This window comes from Trichosurus vulpecula, chromosome 3, assembly GCF_011100635.1.
Source record: "Trichosurus vulpecula isolate mTriVul1 chromosome 3, mTriVul1.pri, whole genome shotgun sequence".
NCBI lineage: Eukaryota > Metazoa > Chordata > Mammalia > Diprotodontia > Phalangeridae > Trichosurus > Trichosurus vulpecula.
The window spans coordinates 101,401,931-101,416,566 of record NC_050575.1 but is presented as its reverse complement, the minus strand read 5'-3'; the positions used below and the strand labels follow the sequence as shown (position 1 = coordinate 101,416,566).

The window sequence follows — 14,636 nt, the reverse complement described above, 5'->3', positions numbered from 1 at the left end:
CATATTGCTTGCCTTCCCAATGGGTAGGCGAGGGCCTGGAGGGAAGGGAGAGAATTTGGAAGTCAAAAATTTTTTAAGTGATAAAAATAAATAATATAATTTTAAAAGATCCTGACAACAAGCCTGTGAGGCAGGTACTACTAATATCCCCATTTTCCAGATGAGGAAGCTGAGGCTGAGAGAGGCTAAGTGACTTGTCAAGGTTATACAGATTGTAAATGTCTCAGATGGGATTTGAATTTGGGTCTTCTTGACTCCAAGCCCAGGACTCTATTGACTGTGCCATTGCCGTACTTACCTCTGGCAGCAAGTGCTGCCAGCAAGAAGAGGCCCATCTACACAGACACATCCATAGCAGTATTATTTATGATGACAAAACTTTAGGAACAAAATAACTGGTAGATGGCCAAATCGACTGTGGTGCACAAAGGCAATGGAATATTATGGTTCTACAAGGAATGACAGATGTGAAGAACTCAGAGAAACCCTTAAAGACGGGTATCAAATGCAGAATGATGAAGTAAGACCCACAGAAATAGCCAAAAGGATCACGGCAAGGGAAAGGAATGGTCAGCATGGAAAGGGAATGGAATGCCACTCAGATGCAACAGCCAATGCTAACAGACAAATACACACTAATAACACCTCTTTCCTTTCTTTTAATAATTAGTAATATAATCATCTCCCCCTACCAAGGAATGTACTTTGTAAAGGTTTATTTGGATAGTTAATGGGAAGGATGCATTGTGTAAAAACAAAATATAACCTCGTTTGAAAAAGATGATACTTCTCCCCCCAGTAAGCAGATTAGAGGGGAGTTAGAGAGTAAACAGTAACTAGAAGTCAGGATGGAGCAGAGTCCAGGAGCAAGAAGACAAGACAGGGCTGAGGGAGCCAATAGGTTCTTTTAGGGGCCTGACCTAGGCTTTCATTGACTTTGAGAACTCTGGATAAGAAGTCTTAGAGTTGCCTGGGTCACTGGGAAGTTAAGCAAATTGCTTAGGGCCACACGGCACAAGAGGTCAGAAGCAAGCCCTATTGTACCTCACGCGTGGTATCCCAACTCTAGTTTCCTTTGCATAGGCTGTCCCTGACCAATCCTAGAATTCACTCCTCCACTTCCACCTCTTGGAATTCCTGATCTCCTTCAAAACTTAGTTCAAGCCCCACCTTCCTAGTCCCCTCAGTTGTTATTGTCTTCCCCACCAAGATAACCTTTCATCTGTTTTTCACATATTCCACACATTTATATATGTACACATCATCTCTCTTATTGAAATGTAAGCTCCCACATGAATCGGTCCAGGCATTCTAGAAAGTAATTTGGAACCATGTTCAAAAAGCTTTTAAGCTGGGCATACCTTTTGCCCAGCAATACCTCTACTAGCTCTATACCCCAAAGCAATCAAAGAAAGAGGTAAAGAACTCACATGAAAAATATTTCTAGCAGCTCTAGTAGTAGTAACAAAGAACTAGAAACTATGGGAATGCCTATATCGGCAAGGCAATAAACACAACATCGATGATAATTTGAATATGCCCGTGTAGCTCTGTATCACAAAATATGAGACTCTCTATATAGAAGGTGGAAGAAGTAAAACATTTATTCAGACACCAGAGAACCAAATCCCAAAACCAGGAAGTCCACTTCATCATAACAGCAAGGAACTTAAGAAACAATATCACAGCATGGAGCCTTCCCCTCTGCTGGGGCCTTCCCACAAACACTCACAAATCCTAGCTCACTCCTTGCCTGTGTCCTTCTCCCACAGCTCTAACTTGCTGTGAGCATTTCCTGCTCCATCCTTCCTGTTCCACTTGTTCAGCAAGCTCCTCCCACCACATGTGACTTAGGCTACATAAGCAGGTCACATGGGCCTATTAATGGGTGAGAAAGATCTTCAAGTTTACATTATCATTACAGCCCATCATCTGGAGAGTGACTGAACAAATTTTGGCATATGAGCAGTAATAGAATATTACAGTGCTGTAAGAAATGATAAAAAAGATGGGTTCAGAGGAACCTGGGAAGACTGATATGAACAAATGCAGAGTAAAGTGAGCAGGAGAGAACCAGCAGAACAATTTATATGATGACAACAGCATTGTAAAGATAAACAACTCTGAAAGACTTCAGAATCCTGATCTGCTCCATTGGCATTCAAAGCCCTTCATAAGCCAGCCCTTTGCTGCCTTCCCAGTCTTATACCTTATTCCCTGACATGTACTCTTCGATCCAGCGACCCTGGCCTCCTGGCTGTTTTATGAACAAGACACTCCATCTCTCAGCTCCCGGAATTTCTCTGGCTGTTGCCCATGCCTGGAACTCTCCTACTCAATTCTGCCTACTGACTTCCCTGGCTTCTTTAAGTATCAACTAAAATCCTATCTTTTACTGGAAGCTTAATTCTAGTGCCTACCCTCCGTTAATTATTTGCTATTTATCCTCTATACAGCTTATTTTACATATATTTGCATATTGTTTCTCCCATGAGATGGTAAGCTCCTTGAAGGCAGGGATAATTTTTTGCTTCTTTTTCTATCCTTAGAGCTTAGACAGTGCCCGGCACATAATAGATGCTGAATAATGTCTATTGATTGATTGATTGACCAATGTATTAACCAGCCACAATTCCAGAGGACTCAAGATGAAACATGCTTCCCATCTCCTGACAGAAAGCTGATGGGCTCAGATGGTGATGTATTTTTTTTTGGACATGGCCATGCAAGAATTTGTTTCGCTTGACTATACATATTTGTAACAAAGGTTTTGTTTTTCTTGCTTTCTCAATGTGGGGAGGAAGGAAGATCAGAGGGAGGAAATATGGATCTGAAAATAAAATAAAAAATAAGTAGGGTGGGACTAACTGAGGGGTTCTTAACCTGGAGTCTGTGAACTTGATTTCAAAAATATTTTGATAACTGTAATTCAATATAATTAGTTTCCTTTATGACCAAACAAACAAACAACAACCTCTCATCGATGCAATGATGATGGTTTCAGAGGACAGATGGTGATCCCTGCTATGTCCATCCTGACAGAGAAGAGATGAATTCAAGATGCAGAATAAGACATTCATTTTTAAACATGGCCAATGCCAGGCCAATGTGCTTTTTGCTTGACTAAGCATATTGCTTACAAAGGGAGGCGGAGAAAATAAATGCTTCATTTTTTTATCATCACTCCCCCTCCCCCCCAAAATAAAGAGTTGTTAATTGAAAAGAGAAATAATTAAAAAAATAAGTTCCTTGAGGGCAGAGATTATTTTGCCTTTGTGTGTCTGTATAGAGCCTCAAACAATGCCTAACATAGCAGGCCCTTAGTAAATGCTTGTTGGTTCACTGATTTCCAATTCTGAGGCTCCCTAAACACTAGTTCAGGAGTTCTTAACCTTTTCTGTGCCATGGACCCTTTGGTAGTCTGAAGTAGTCTCTATGAACCCCTTGTCAGAATAATGTTTTTAAATGCATAAAATGAAATACATACAATTAGGAAGGAAACCAACTATATAGAAATATAGTTACCAAAATATTTTCAAAACAAGTTCCCAGATCCCAAGTTAACTAGATCCATTAACTAAGCAGTGCTGGCTAACCAGAGATCAGAGTGAAGCTATGACTCATTGCAGAGCTCTGACTTCTAACCACTGAGTACAATGTGGACAGGACTGGATGATCAGGGTGGTGTAGAAAGACAACCAGATTTAGGGTTGGAATACCTGGCTTCTAGTCACTCAATAAGCATTTATTAAGGACCGACATTTATTAAGCCAGGCACTGTGCTAAGCTTGATACGCACACACACATACATAAGTACATACATATACATATATACACATATACGGAGAGAGAGAGGAGGAGAGAGGAAGGGAGAGAGGGAGTGAGAGAGGGAAGGAGAAAGAGAGAGAGAGACAGAGAGGCAGAGAGAGACAGAAACACAGAGAGAGACAGAGACATGAAAGACAGTCTCTGCTCTCATGGAGCTCAAGGAATAATGGGGAGATAACCAAAAAAAAAAAACCTATGCTGAAATAAGAAATACAGGATAAACTGGAATTAATCAACAGAGGGAAGGTTCTAGCATTAAAGAGATTGGGAAAGGCTTCTCGTAGAAAATGGGATTTTGCCTGGAACTTGAAGGAAGCCAGGGAAGTGAGGGAGTAAAGCTAGGTGGCACAATGGATAGAGCACCAGGCCTGGAGTTGGGGAGACCTGAGTACAAATCTAGCTTCAGACATTTACTAGCCGTGTGATCCTGGGCAAGTCACTTAATCCTGTTTGCCTCAGTTTCCTCATCTGTCAAATGAGCTAGAGAGAGAAATCAAACCATTCCAGTATCTTTGGCAAGAAAACTCCAAATGGGATCACGAAGAGTTGGACATGACTGCAATGACTGAACAACAAAAGAGAAGTGAGGAGATGCAGATGACAAGGGAGCGGCATATTCCAGGCAGGGGGGAGCTGAGCGATGGAGTGTTTTGAGCAAGGAATAGTAAGAAAGCCAGTGTCACTGGACCACACAGCACCTAGGGAGGAGTAAGGTGTAAGAGGACTGGAAAGGTGGGGAGGGCAAGGGAGCAGGTGGTGAAGGGGGTTAAACACCTAGTCTTCACCAAGCCCACGAGGATGGTCCCTAACCCTATGGGGTGAGTCCTAGCCCACAGAAAACAGTCCCTGCTACTTGGAGACAGGTTGCCAGGGCCCCACAGACATCACAAATGCTTTGAGCAAAGCCTGCTTTGAGGAGAAGCTGTTTGCAGCCAATGTCTTCACATCTCCAGGAGACAGGACAAGATCAGTGCAAGGTTGGCCAGCAACCTGGGAGCTCGCCTTCTGTTGGAGGTGGGTAAGCTGGCTTTGGGAACAGGGAAACAGCCAGGCTGAGCCCCTCTCCTCCCTCAGCTCTTTGGCCCCTGGCAGGCGGCAGGGGAAGTATGAGCTCATACCCAGACCTGTCCTAAGCAAAGCAGCGGGCGAAGCAGGAAAGCAGCCGGGTTCCCTGGGGTTCTTTCTTGGCTCTGCTCCCAGGTAGCTCTGCTCCCGGGTAGCTCTGCACCGTGCCTTTGATTGCTTACTTCCCCAGGGGTTTGTCTCAAAGAACTCAGCTGTGAGAGCCCCTAGAGAGCAGCTAGGGAGTTCAAGGCCCTCCACAATCTGGTGCCACCCTGCTGTTCCAGGTGAATTTTACAAACTCCCCTCCCTAAACTGTGCTCCAGCCAAACTGCACTGTGCGTTCTCTCTCTCTCTCTCTCTCTCTCTCTCTCTCTCTCTCTCTCTCTCTCTCTCTCTCTCTCTCTCCCCTTCTCTCTCTCCTCCCTCCTCCCTCCCCCCTCTCTCTCCTTTCTCCCCTCTCTCCCCTCTCTCCTTCTCTCTCTCTCTGCCCCGATATGTGCTGTCGTCTCCCGCCCTAATTCACTTCAATTCAACAAACAGTCATTAAACACCTACAATGTGCCAGGCACTGTGTGTGGTGCTGGGAATACAGAGACACCAATAAAACTGTCCTTGTCCTCAAGCTTACAATCTACATGGAGATATAGCATGTACACCAGCAAGTGAATGCCAAATATATACAAATACAAAGTAATTTCAAGAGTGTGAGAGAGTGCTAATGACTGAGCAAAGGCCTCAGGTGGGAGGCCACGCATCTTTGTCTAAGTTCTGAGGAGGTAGTTTTATGTAAAAACCCCTAATAAGCTTTTAATGGGTAGTTGAATGCTGGACTTGGTATCAGGAAGACAGGAATTTCAATACACCCACTGGTTGTGTGACTCTGAGCAAGTCACTTCACCTCTGTCAGCCTCAGTTTCCTCATATGAAAAATGGGGATAATAATAGCCCCTGCCACCTCCTCCCCATAGTTGTGGGGATCCAATGAAAGAATATATATAGAGCACTTTGCAAACCTTAAAGTGTTATACAAATTTTAGCTACTATTACTATTATGAAAGAAGCCGGGGGTTCTACCAGAGGGGAGGAAAGAGTGCATTCCAGATGGGAGGGATCCCTTGTGGAAAGCGATGTCAATGGGAACCGGATGATGGTTTCCTGCCTAACTGGTGGTGGCAAGACTGGGACTGCAGAACTAGAGAACAAGCTCAATCAGCTTTTGTTTAAACTTTCCCCTCTGCCTGGAACCTCCCCCACCCCCCACCTCTTCTCTTCCCACGTTGAATTCCTATCCTGAAAGCCCAACTCTAGTGCCACTATTTTTTTGGGGGGTAGGGGAAGGCAAGGCATTTGGGGTCAAGTGACTCACCTAAGGTTACACAGCTAGTAAATAGTGCTACCTTTTCCAGGAAACCTTCTCTCCGCCTTTAGCCTTCCTGTACCACTCTGCTTCGTAAATCTCCAATTTAATCATCATATGACATCATCTATCAAACTTTTCTGTGTCCCAGACTAGATAATAACCTTCATGAGGGCAGGAACTTTGTCTTATCTAGATTTTCTATCCTTCCTATTCTGATACCTAGCTAGGACTCTGCAGGCGCTTAAAAACTGTTTGCTGTAGTCTGTTGTGTGTGTTGCCCTGAGGGAAGAAGCAGACCAATGGGCTTACGGTATTATTATTGTCAATAATATCGATCATCGTAATTGTAACAGCTCACCATGTACCAAGCTTTAAGGTTTGCGAAGCCCTTTACAAGCCTTCTCTTTTTTGATCTGCATCATTGCCTTATGAGTAAACTTCAGAGTACCTCTGGCCTGGGATTTCATAAAAGGATAGATTCTTAGGATCCAGGGAACTCCTGGGTCTCTCAGAAAAGCATGGAGAGATCAGGGGGCAGCTAGGTGGCCGAGTAGAGCAGTGGGCCTAGAGTCAGGGAGACCAGAGTTCAAATCCAGCCTCAGACACTTAGCTCTGTGACTCCCATGGGTAAATCATTTCACCTGTCTGCCTCAATTTCCTCATCTCCGCCCCCCCTCCAAGATTAGTATAAGGATCAAAAGAGATAGTGACTGTAAAGCACTTGGCACAGCGCCTGGTACATGATAATCATGTAAATGTTTGTTATGGTGATGACTTAAGGAATGGCTCCTATAGGCCGTATGATCTGCTGAGACCAGCATTGACTTTAAGGTGAAGGAAACCAGGGATTGAATCTTACTTGCAATTTCAACTGACGGTTGGAGAACTGCAGATGAAGACCAAGGATGCTAGTAGGACGTGGCCCGATTATCTCCAGTCCTGATCTCTTATCCCTCTGGCTCCGTTTTTACTCCTGGAAGAGTCCTTATCTCTCAGTTGTTCTTATCTCCCATATCCATGCATTTGCCTGGGCTGTCTCTCCCGTCTGGGACTCACACCCTTCTCAAAGAATCCCTCATGTCCTTCAAGGCTCAGCTCAAGCACCTGTCTTCTGAATGAAGCCTTGCCAATCCCGGTCCTTTTCTCCCACCCCACCCCAATGGCTAGCGCCCTCCTTCCAAACTCTCTCGTATTCAACCACCTTGTATGGATTTTGCAGTTGTTCAATCATTTTGCAGTTGTGTCTGACTCTTCGTGACCCCATTTGAGGTTTTCTTGGCAAAGATTCCAAAGTCGTTTGCCATTTCCTTCTTCAGCTCATTTTACAGATGAGGAAACTGACGCAAACCAGGGTTAAGTGACTTGTCCAGGGTCACACATTTATTAAGTATGAAGTCAAATTTGAACTCAAGAGAGATGAGTCTTCCTGACTTCAGGCTTGGCACTCTATCCACTGTATTACCTAGCTGCCCATTCTGTATCTACTTATTTTACACACATATACACATACGTGTGTATATATATGTATATACACACATACATACACATATATGTACACACATACCTATTTATGCACAAGGAGTCTCCTCCAGTAGGACATGGATAGTTTCATTTGTGTCTTTGTATCTCTAGCACTTAGCTTGGTGCTCAGTATACAGCAGGCACTTAAATTCTTGGAGACTGCTTGATCCCACGCTCTCTCAGAAATCATGCCTACTCTCATAGCTTTGACTCTCAGGTGGGTGATGTCTGAAGCAACCCCTTCAACCCTGACCTCTCCAGTTCTGTGCCTCTAACTTTATGCCAGACATCTCCACCTGTATGTCAGACCATCACCTAAAAGTAAACACCTTCTTGTTCCCAAAGCCATCTTTCCTTCTGGACTTTCCTATTTTTTATCAAGGACATCGCCATCTTCCCAGGCCCCCAGGTTTAAAACCTCAGCTTCATCAGCTTTCCCCTTCTCCTTTTCAGCTGTAAAAATTAGGTCATATGCATAAAGATCACACAGTCAACTGAAGGTGTGATCAAGCCTAGAGCCATGTCTCCTGGCTGTCACCTTAGCTTGTTTTATTCCTGGGTCTCTTTTATCCCACTTGACTCATGACTGGCAATCATCTAATCTCCCTGGGCTCCTTTAGGAATTCCAGGCATGGAATCTCCTGCTCTGTACGGGTAAAGCCTTGCTTTTTGTCTCCGCACTCCTGGAATTTACTGGGGTGGGGATAGGTCCTCCTTCATTGAGCAAACATTTATTAACCACCTACCACGTGCCAACTGAGAGGCAGAGTAATAGCAGAGAGAGATCCAGCCTCAGCATCAGAGAGACCTAGGTCTCTGACACAGAGGGCTGTGTGACCTTGGGCAAGTCAACCAACTAGCCTCTAACTAACCCTATACAACTCTTTATGATTCTAAATGACAGAGAAGGTTCTGACTGGTATTGGTAGAGGGAGTGCCTCCTGAGTAGCTCCCTGTACCCGTGAATTCACAGGTCCACTTTAAACACAAAAAGTGTCAGACCCTGTACTATGCATTGGGGATACAAAGACAAAAATTTCTGCCCTTTTTCTGCCCTTTCTGCCCAGTTTCTGCCCTTAGAGAGTTTTCATTTTAATAGGGAAAAATATGCACAAAGTAAAAGCAAAATATTTACAAGCTACTTGGAGGTGGATTGGTCAAGTGACAGCTAAATATGTGTAAATGCAGGCTGGCCACCTGCCTTTCAGAAAACAGAGAGGGGCTCAAGATGTTCAGCCTTTCATTCTTCAGGTTGGTAGGAAGAATGAAGTAAGCAGTCCTTAAAAAGAAGGAAGGAAAGGAGGGAGGGAGGGAAGGAAAAAAGAAAGGGAAGGAGGGAGGGAAGGAAGGAAGGAAGGAGGGAAGGAAGGAGGGAGGAAGGGAGGGAAGGAAGGAAGGAAGGAAGCGAGGAAGGAAGGAGGGAGGGAGGGAAGGAAGGAAGGAAGCAAGGAAGGAAGGAAGGAGGGAGGGATGGAGGGAAGGAAGGAGGGAAGGAAGGAAGGAAAGAAGGAAAGAAGGAAGGAAGGAAGGAAGGAAAGAAGGAAGGAAGGAAGGGGAGGAGGGAGGGAAGGAAGGAAGGAAAGAAGGAAGGAAGGGAGGAACAAAGGAAGGAAGAAAGGGAAGGAGGGAGGGAAGGAAGGAAGGAAAGAAGGAAGGAAGGAGGGAGGGCAGGAGGGAGGGAAGAAAGGAAGAAAGGACGGAAGGAAGGAAGGAAGGAAGGAAGGAAGGAAAGAAGGAAGGAAGGAAGGAAAAACAATAGAAGTGCTTCACTGCAAAAACAAGGGAAAGGGTCTGAAGAAGAAGGAATCCTGACCTATGCCAGGAATCTGGAGGGAGGAAGGAAACAAGCATTTGTTAAGCACCTGCCATGTGCCAGTCTCTGTACCAAGTGCTGAAGATACAAATAAGAAAAAGAAACAGTCCCAACCTTAAAGGAGCTTATAATCTAATGGGGGAAGAGAACACACAAAAGGAGGGGAGAAGAACATCGGAGTGTATCCTTGAAGCCAAGGAGATGGGAGAAGTTGGAGTTAGCTGGAAAGTTCTAAGCCCTCTATAAAGAAAGGTTTCGGGAAGAATTTATTGTTCTGCCCTCCAGCCCTCCAATCGGGGGGAGAGATAACTGAGGGTGGCAACAGCCAGCGAAAATACTTACCTCAGCACGTGTAGACACCCTGGATCATGTTCTATGAATGCTCATGCTTTGGTTTAAATCTCTTCTTAGACAGTTAACTACTAGCTGTGTGACCCTGGGTAAATCATGTAATCACTCTGAGCTTAAAAGAGCTTTAATTTTAATTCTGTTTAATAGAGATGATAACAATACCTCTAAGTACTAACCTCACAGAGACACTGCAGTGGATGTGGTGAATAAAAAGCCAGTCTCTGGACCAGGAAAACATGGATTCAAGTCTTAACACATATTGGTTGTATGACCTTGCACAAGTCACTTAATCTCAGAGTTGCAGGCAACTCTCTAAGGCTAAACTGCTGAGGTGTTAACCTATATTGGTGGAAGGATGGGGAAACTGAGTCCTAGAAAAGCTAAGAGAGGCACCAGTAGTCAAGTGTCAAGTGACCTTTCTATCCAATTCAATCAGGAGCCTGAAGCTCGCCTCCTCCCCACAAACAAATAATAGTTAGGATTTATATGTGCCAGGCACTGTGCTAAGTGCATTACAAATACTATCTCATTTGTTCCTATCACAACTTTGGGAAGTAGGCACTATTACCATCCCTATTTTACGGTTAAGAAAACTGAGGCTAGGAGGCAGCTAGGTGGCACAGTGAGTAGAGCACAGACCCTTGAGTCAAGAGGACCTGAGTTCAAATCCGACCTCAGACACTTACTAGCTGTGTGACCTTGGGCAAGTCACTTAACCCCAATTGCCCTGCCTTCCCCCCTCCACAAAAAAAAAAAAAAAAACTGAGGCAAATACAGGTGAAATCAGTTACCCAAGGTTGCATGGCTACTAAGTGTCTGAGGCCAGATTTGACCTCGGATTTTCCTGACTCCAGGCCTAGGGCTGGCAGCTATTCCAGTTCAAGAACACAGCTGGTTAGGCCTGGGTAAGGGAAATGAGGGGCACCGATGAGGAATGGCCTCAGTGGCAGACCTCAACATCTTCATCAGAGCCAGCTTTGGCTAAATTATGTCATCTACCACCTCCAGCAAACATCCCAAAGGTGGCCAATCTCTGTTCTCCACAGGGACACAACAGGACCATCCAGGAGCCACCAGCCCAAAGGGGACTGAGGGTGGGGGAGAGGAGCAGGCAGCCCCCGGGTCGTCTTCCTCCTCACACACTTTTGCACACAGAAGAGGTGGCAGAGAGTTTTTTGAATAGCCTCTTAGCCCACCCAAAATTCACAGCATTCCTGCAGAGTCAGCATTTATTTAGATTAAGGTTTGCAAAGCACTTTACAAGTATTATGTCATCTAATCCTTACAGCAACCTGGGGAGGTAGATAAGAAATGAAGAAACTGAGGCAGACAAGCATGACTTGCCCAGGGGCACACAGCTGGTAAGTGCTTGAGTCACAATATAAACTCATGTCTTCTTCACTCCCAATCCAGCACTCGATGCACTTCGAGACCTGCCTAGCTGCCTCCTAGTGTCATCCACTCGCTCTAGAATTCATTCCTGCATCGTCCTTCAGAGCCTCTGCTCCAGGAGGGCATTCCCTACTCACACAGGCTTGCTGAGACGTCTCTTCAGAAGTAGGTTATGGGATATACCCAAGAGAAAATCTACATGCTTTTGTGTCTGTCCCTTATAAAAGACCCACCCTAAAACTGAGTGACATAACCACAGCACATTACTAAAGAAATTCTGAGACATGGGAATATGAGATCCAGGAGATGATGATAAAAAAAAGTGGGCCTCCCATTGTATATTCTGTTGTTGTTCAGTCGTGTCTGACTCTTTGGGGTTTTCTTGGCAGAGATATTGGAGTGGTTTGCCATTTCCTTCTCCAGCTCATTTTACAGGTGAAGAAACTGAGGCCAACAGGGTTAAGTGACTTGCCCAGGGTCACACAGCTATTAAGTGTTTGAGGCCAGATTTGAACTCAGGAAGATGAGTCTTCCTGACTCCGGGACTGGCTCTCTGTGCACTATATTTCTCAGTTAGTGTCTTATCAGAGACAGAGTCCTGGACCAGGAGGACTACCAAGCAGGCATTTGTTAAGCACCTTCTGTGTGTAAGGCACCCTCAGGTGATGAGGCAAAATAGTCCTCACCCTCAAGGACTTTCATTCTCCTGGGCCAGTAGTTCCCCAAGTGTGGTCTGGGGATCCTTTTAAGGGTCTGCGAGGGAACCATCTTCATAATAATACCGACATTATTTGACTATTAAAAAACTCCTCCCTTATCCAACTACATGTCTATGTGAGGCTGGGTTTTCTTCACTTACTTCAAAACTTCTTCTTGCAAAACAACTTTTTGCAACAGACTATGCAGAAGAAGCTAGGAGAATCCAGCCTCCTTCAATTAAGATAGACATTAAAGAGATTTGCAAAAATATATAAAACAATGACATTCTCCTCCCTAATTTTTTTGTTTCTGAAATGTAGTTATTTTCACTAAAATGTTACTGTTATTTTAAAATGAAGAAATAGGGGCAGCTAGGTGGCACAGTGAGTAGAGCTCTGGCCCTGGAGTCAGGAGGACCTGAGTTCAAATCTGACCTCAGATACTCAGTACACTTACTAGCTGTGTGACCTTGGGCAAGTCACTTAACCCCAATTGCCCTGCCTTCCCTCCTCCAAAAAAAAATGAATAGATAAATAAATGTTTAAAACATAACCATTTTAACTTCTAATACAACCAATATCAATAGCTATCCCCCACATAAACAAAAGCTCTCTGGCAGGTTCTCAATAATTTTTAAGAGTGTGAAGGGGTCCTGAGGCCAAAAAGCTTAAGAACCACTGTCTTAGGGGAGAGAACATGGAAACAGGTAAGTGACTGCAAAAAGAATCTGAGGAGGTAAGAGAATGCTAACAATTAGGGGGAAAAAAGAGAAAGTAGAGCCTTGAAGGAAGCTAGGGACTCTAAGAGAGGGAGGGAGGGAAGGAGGAAGTACATTCCCAATTTGTGGAAAAACCTGCATAGAGCTGAGAGATGGATGGAATGTTGTATAAAGGGAACAGCAAGTTTAGAGGGAGCATAAGGTGTGTGTGGGGAGAAGGGGTAGGGGGAGGCAGGGGCAGGGCACAGGAAGAGGGTGATGTTCAATCAGTCTGGAAAGATAGTTTGGAGCTGAACTGTGAAGGTCTTTAAAGCCCTATCAGAGCAGCTTTGTCTTATTTTAGAGGAAATAGGGAGTCAGTGAAGATTCTTGAGGTGGGGAGCGATGAGGTCAGGCTGCTGCTTTGTAGGATTATTTTAACAGTTCGCAGAAGATGGAGGCAGAAAGGCCAAATCATATCATAAAACAATAGAATCTTAAAGGTAGAAAGTCCCTTGGAGATCTTTACATCTTTGCTCTGCTTGAGGTAGGAATCCCTCTACAATGTCCCTGAGAAGCGGCCATCTAGCCTCCGCTTGAAGACTTCTAGTAATGGGAAACTTCCACTTCTGAGCAGCTCTAATTTTTAAGAATGATTTCCCTCACATGGAGCTGGGTCCTTCCTCCCTTCAACCTCCCCGTACTGTTTCTGCATCTGCTAAGAAGCCTAAGCTCCTTTCATGGCGGCCCTTCAAATGTCCACAGAAACACAGAATGTCAGAGTTGGAAGACACCTGAAGACACCTCTCATATCTTCCTTAGGTCTTCTCCAGACTAAAAACATCCCACAATTCCTTCAACTGATCTCATACCCTTAGATTCTTATTTCTACCTTACCTTTAAGACCCAGTTAAAATAGTACGTCATCCCTGAAGCCTTCTTTGATCACCCAGGCAGAAAAGCTCTTGCCTTCCTCAGAATCTGAATAGCACTCTGGGTGTACCTTTTTTATGTCCTGACTGTGCTCTATTTAGTATTTTAATTCTGTGTGTGTGTGTGTGTGTGTGTGTGTGTGTGTGTGTGTGTGTGTGTATGTGTTTTTCCCTTACCAAACCTATCCCTCCCTCATACCAGGGGTTCCATGAGGGCAGGGACCATTTCTGTTTATTTTTGTAGCCTTTCCTGTATCTGGCACAAGGCACTGCTGGATAAATATTTGTTGAATAAATGTTACTCTTTAGATACGCAGCTCTGCAAGGGAAGCGACCATGACTAATCTTCACCACATCCCTCGAGCCTTTAGTATATTCCCCCTGAATAAGGAGAGACTGTCACCCTGTGCCTGAGACAGGTCTTACCATCATGGTTGGCGTTCCCCAGCGTCCACGGCTCATCAGAGTCAAAGTGAGTGTCTCCACCAATCCCAGGGCCGGGGAAGTAGGCATGGGCTAGGAATCCCCCTTCGCCATCAAAAGGGGAGCTGTCCCCATGGAAACCAGAGGCAAAGAAAATCATGATGTCTGCTTCCTTGCGGTCACTTTTAATCTCGTGGTAGGGAACTTCCTCAAACGTCAGTGGAGTGACCTTCTGCCAAACATCAAATGCCTGGCGGATGGCTTTCCGTGTGTCCAGCTCGCCTACTTTGGGGGTGTAGTTGTGAATGCTGGTGAGAAAGGAAAAGGTCAGTGAGGGTGAGGTAGAACACCCCACCCCCCTCCACCCCAGGGCTAAGGATGAGGCCATGAGGATGAGGCCTAGTTGTCTCCAGGCTTGACCTCTCCTTCCTGCAGTAGTCCTTTTCTCCTTCTTCCCCTCTGGATCCACTTCCTCCTCCTTCCTCTCTACCTCAGGATGTGAGTCACATCCACCATCTCATTTTATCTTCAGGGCAAAGTTGGTATTGAAGAGCC

The 14,636-nt window shown here is 44.9% G+C and overlaps 1 protein-coding gene across 1 annotated transcript in view; it reads right to left on the bottom strand.

Moving 5' to 3' along the window:
- Positions 1-14,636, bottom strand: part of MMP24 (matrix metallopeptidase 24) — a 61,322-nt gene that overhangs the window by 26,253 nt on the left and 20,433 nt on the right. Inside the window, exon 4 of the mRNA XM_036751745.1 lies at positions 14,085-14,389. Coding sequence (XP_036607640.1) covers positions 14,085-14,389 — 305 coding nt within the window. The remainder of the gene's footprint in view (positions 1-14,084; positions 14,390-14,636) is intronic.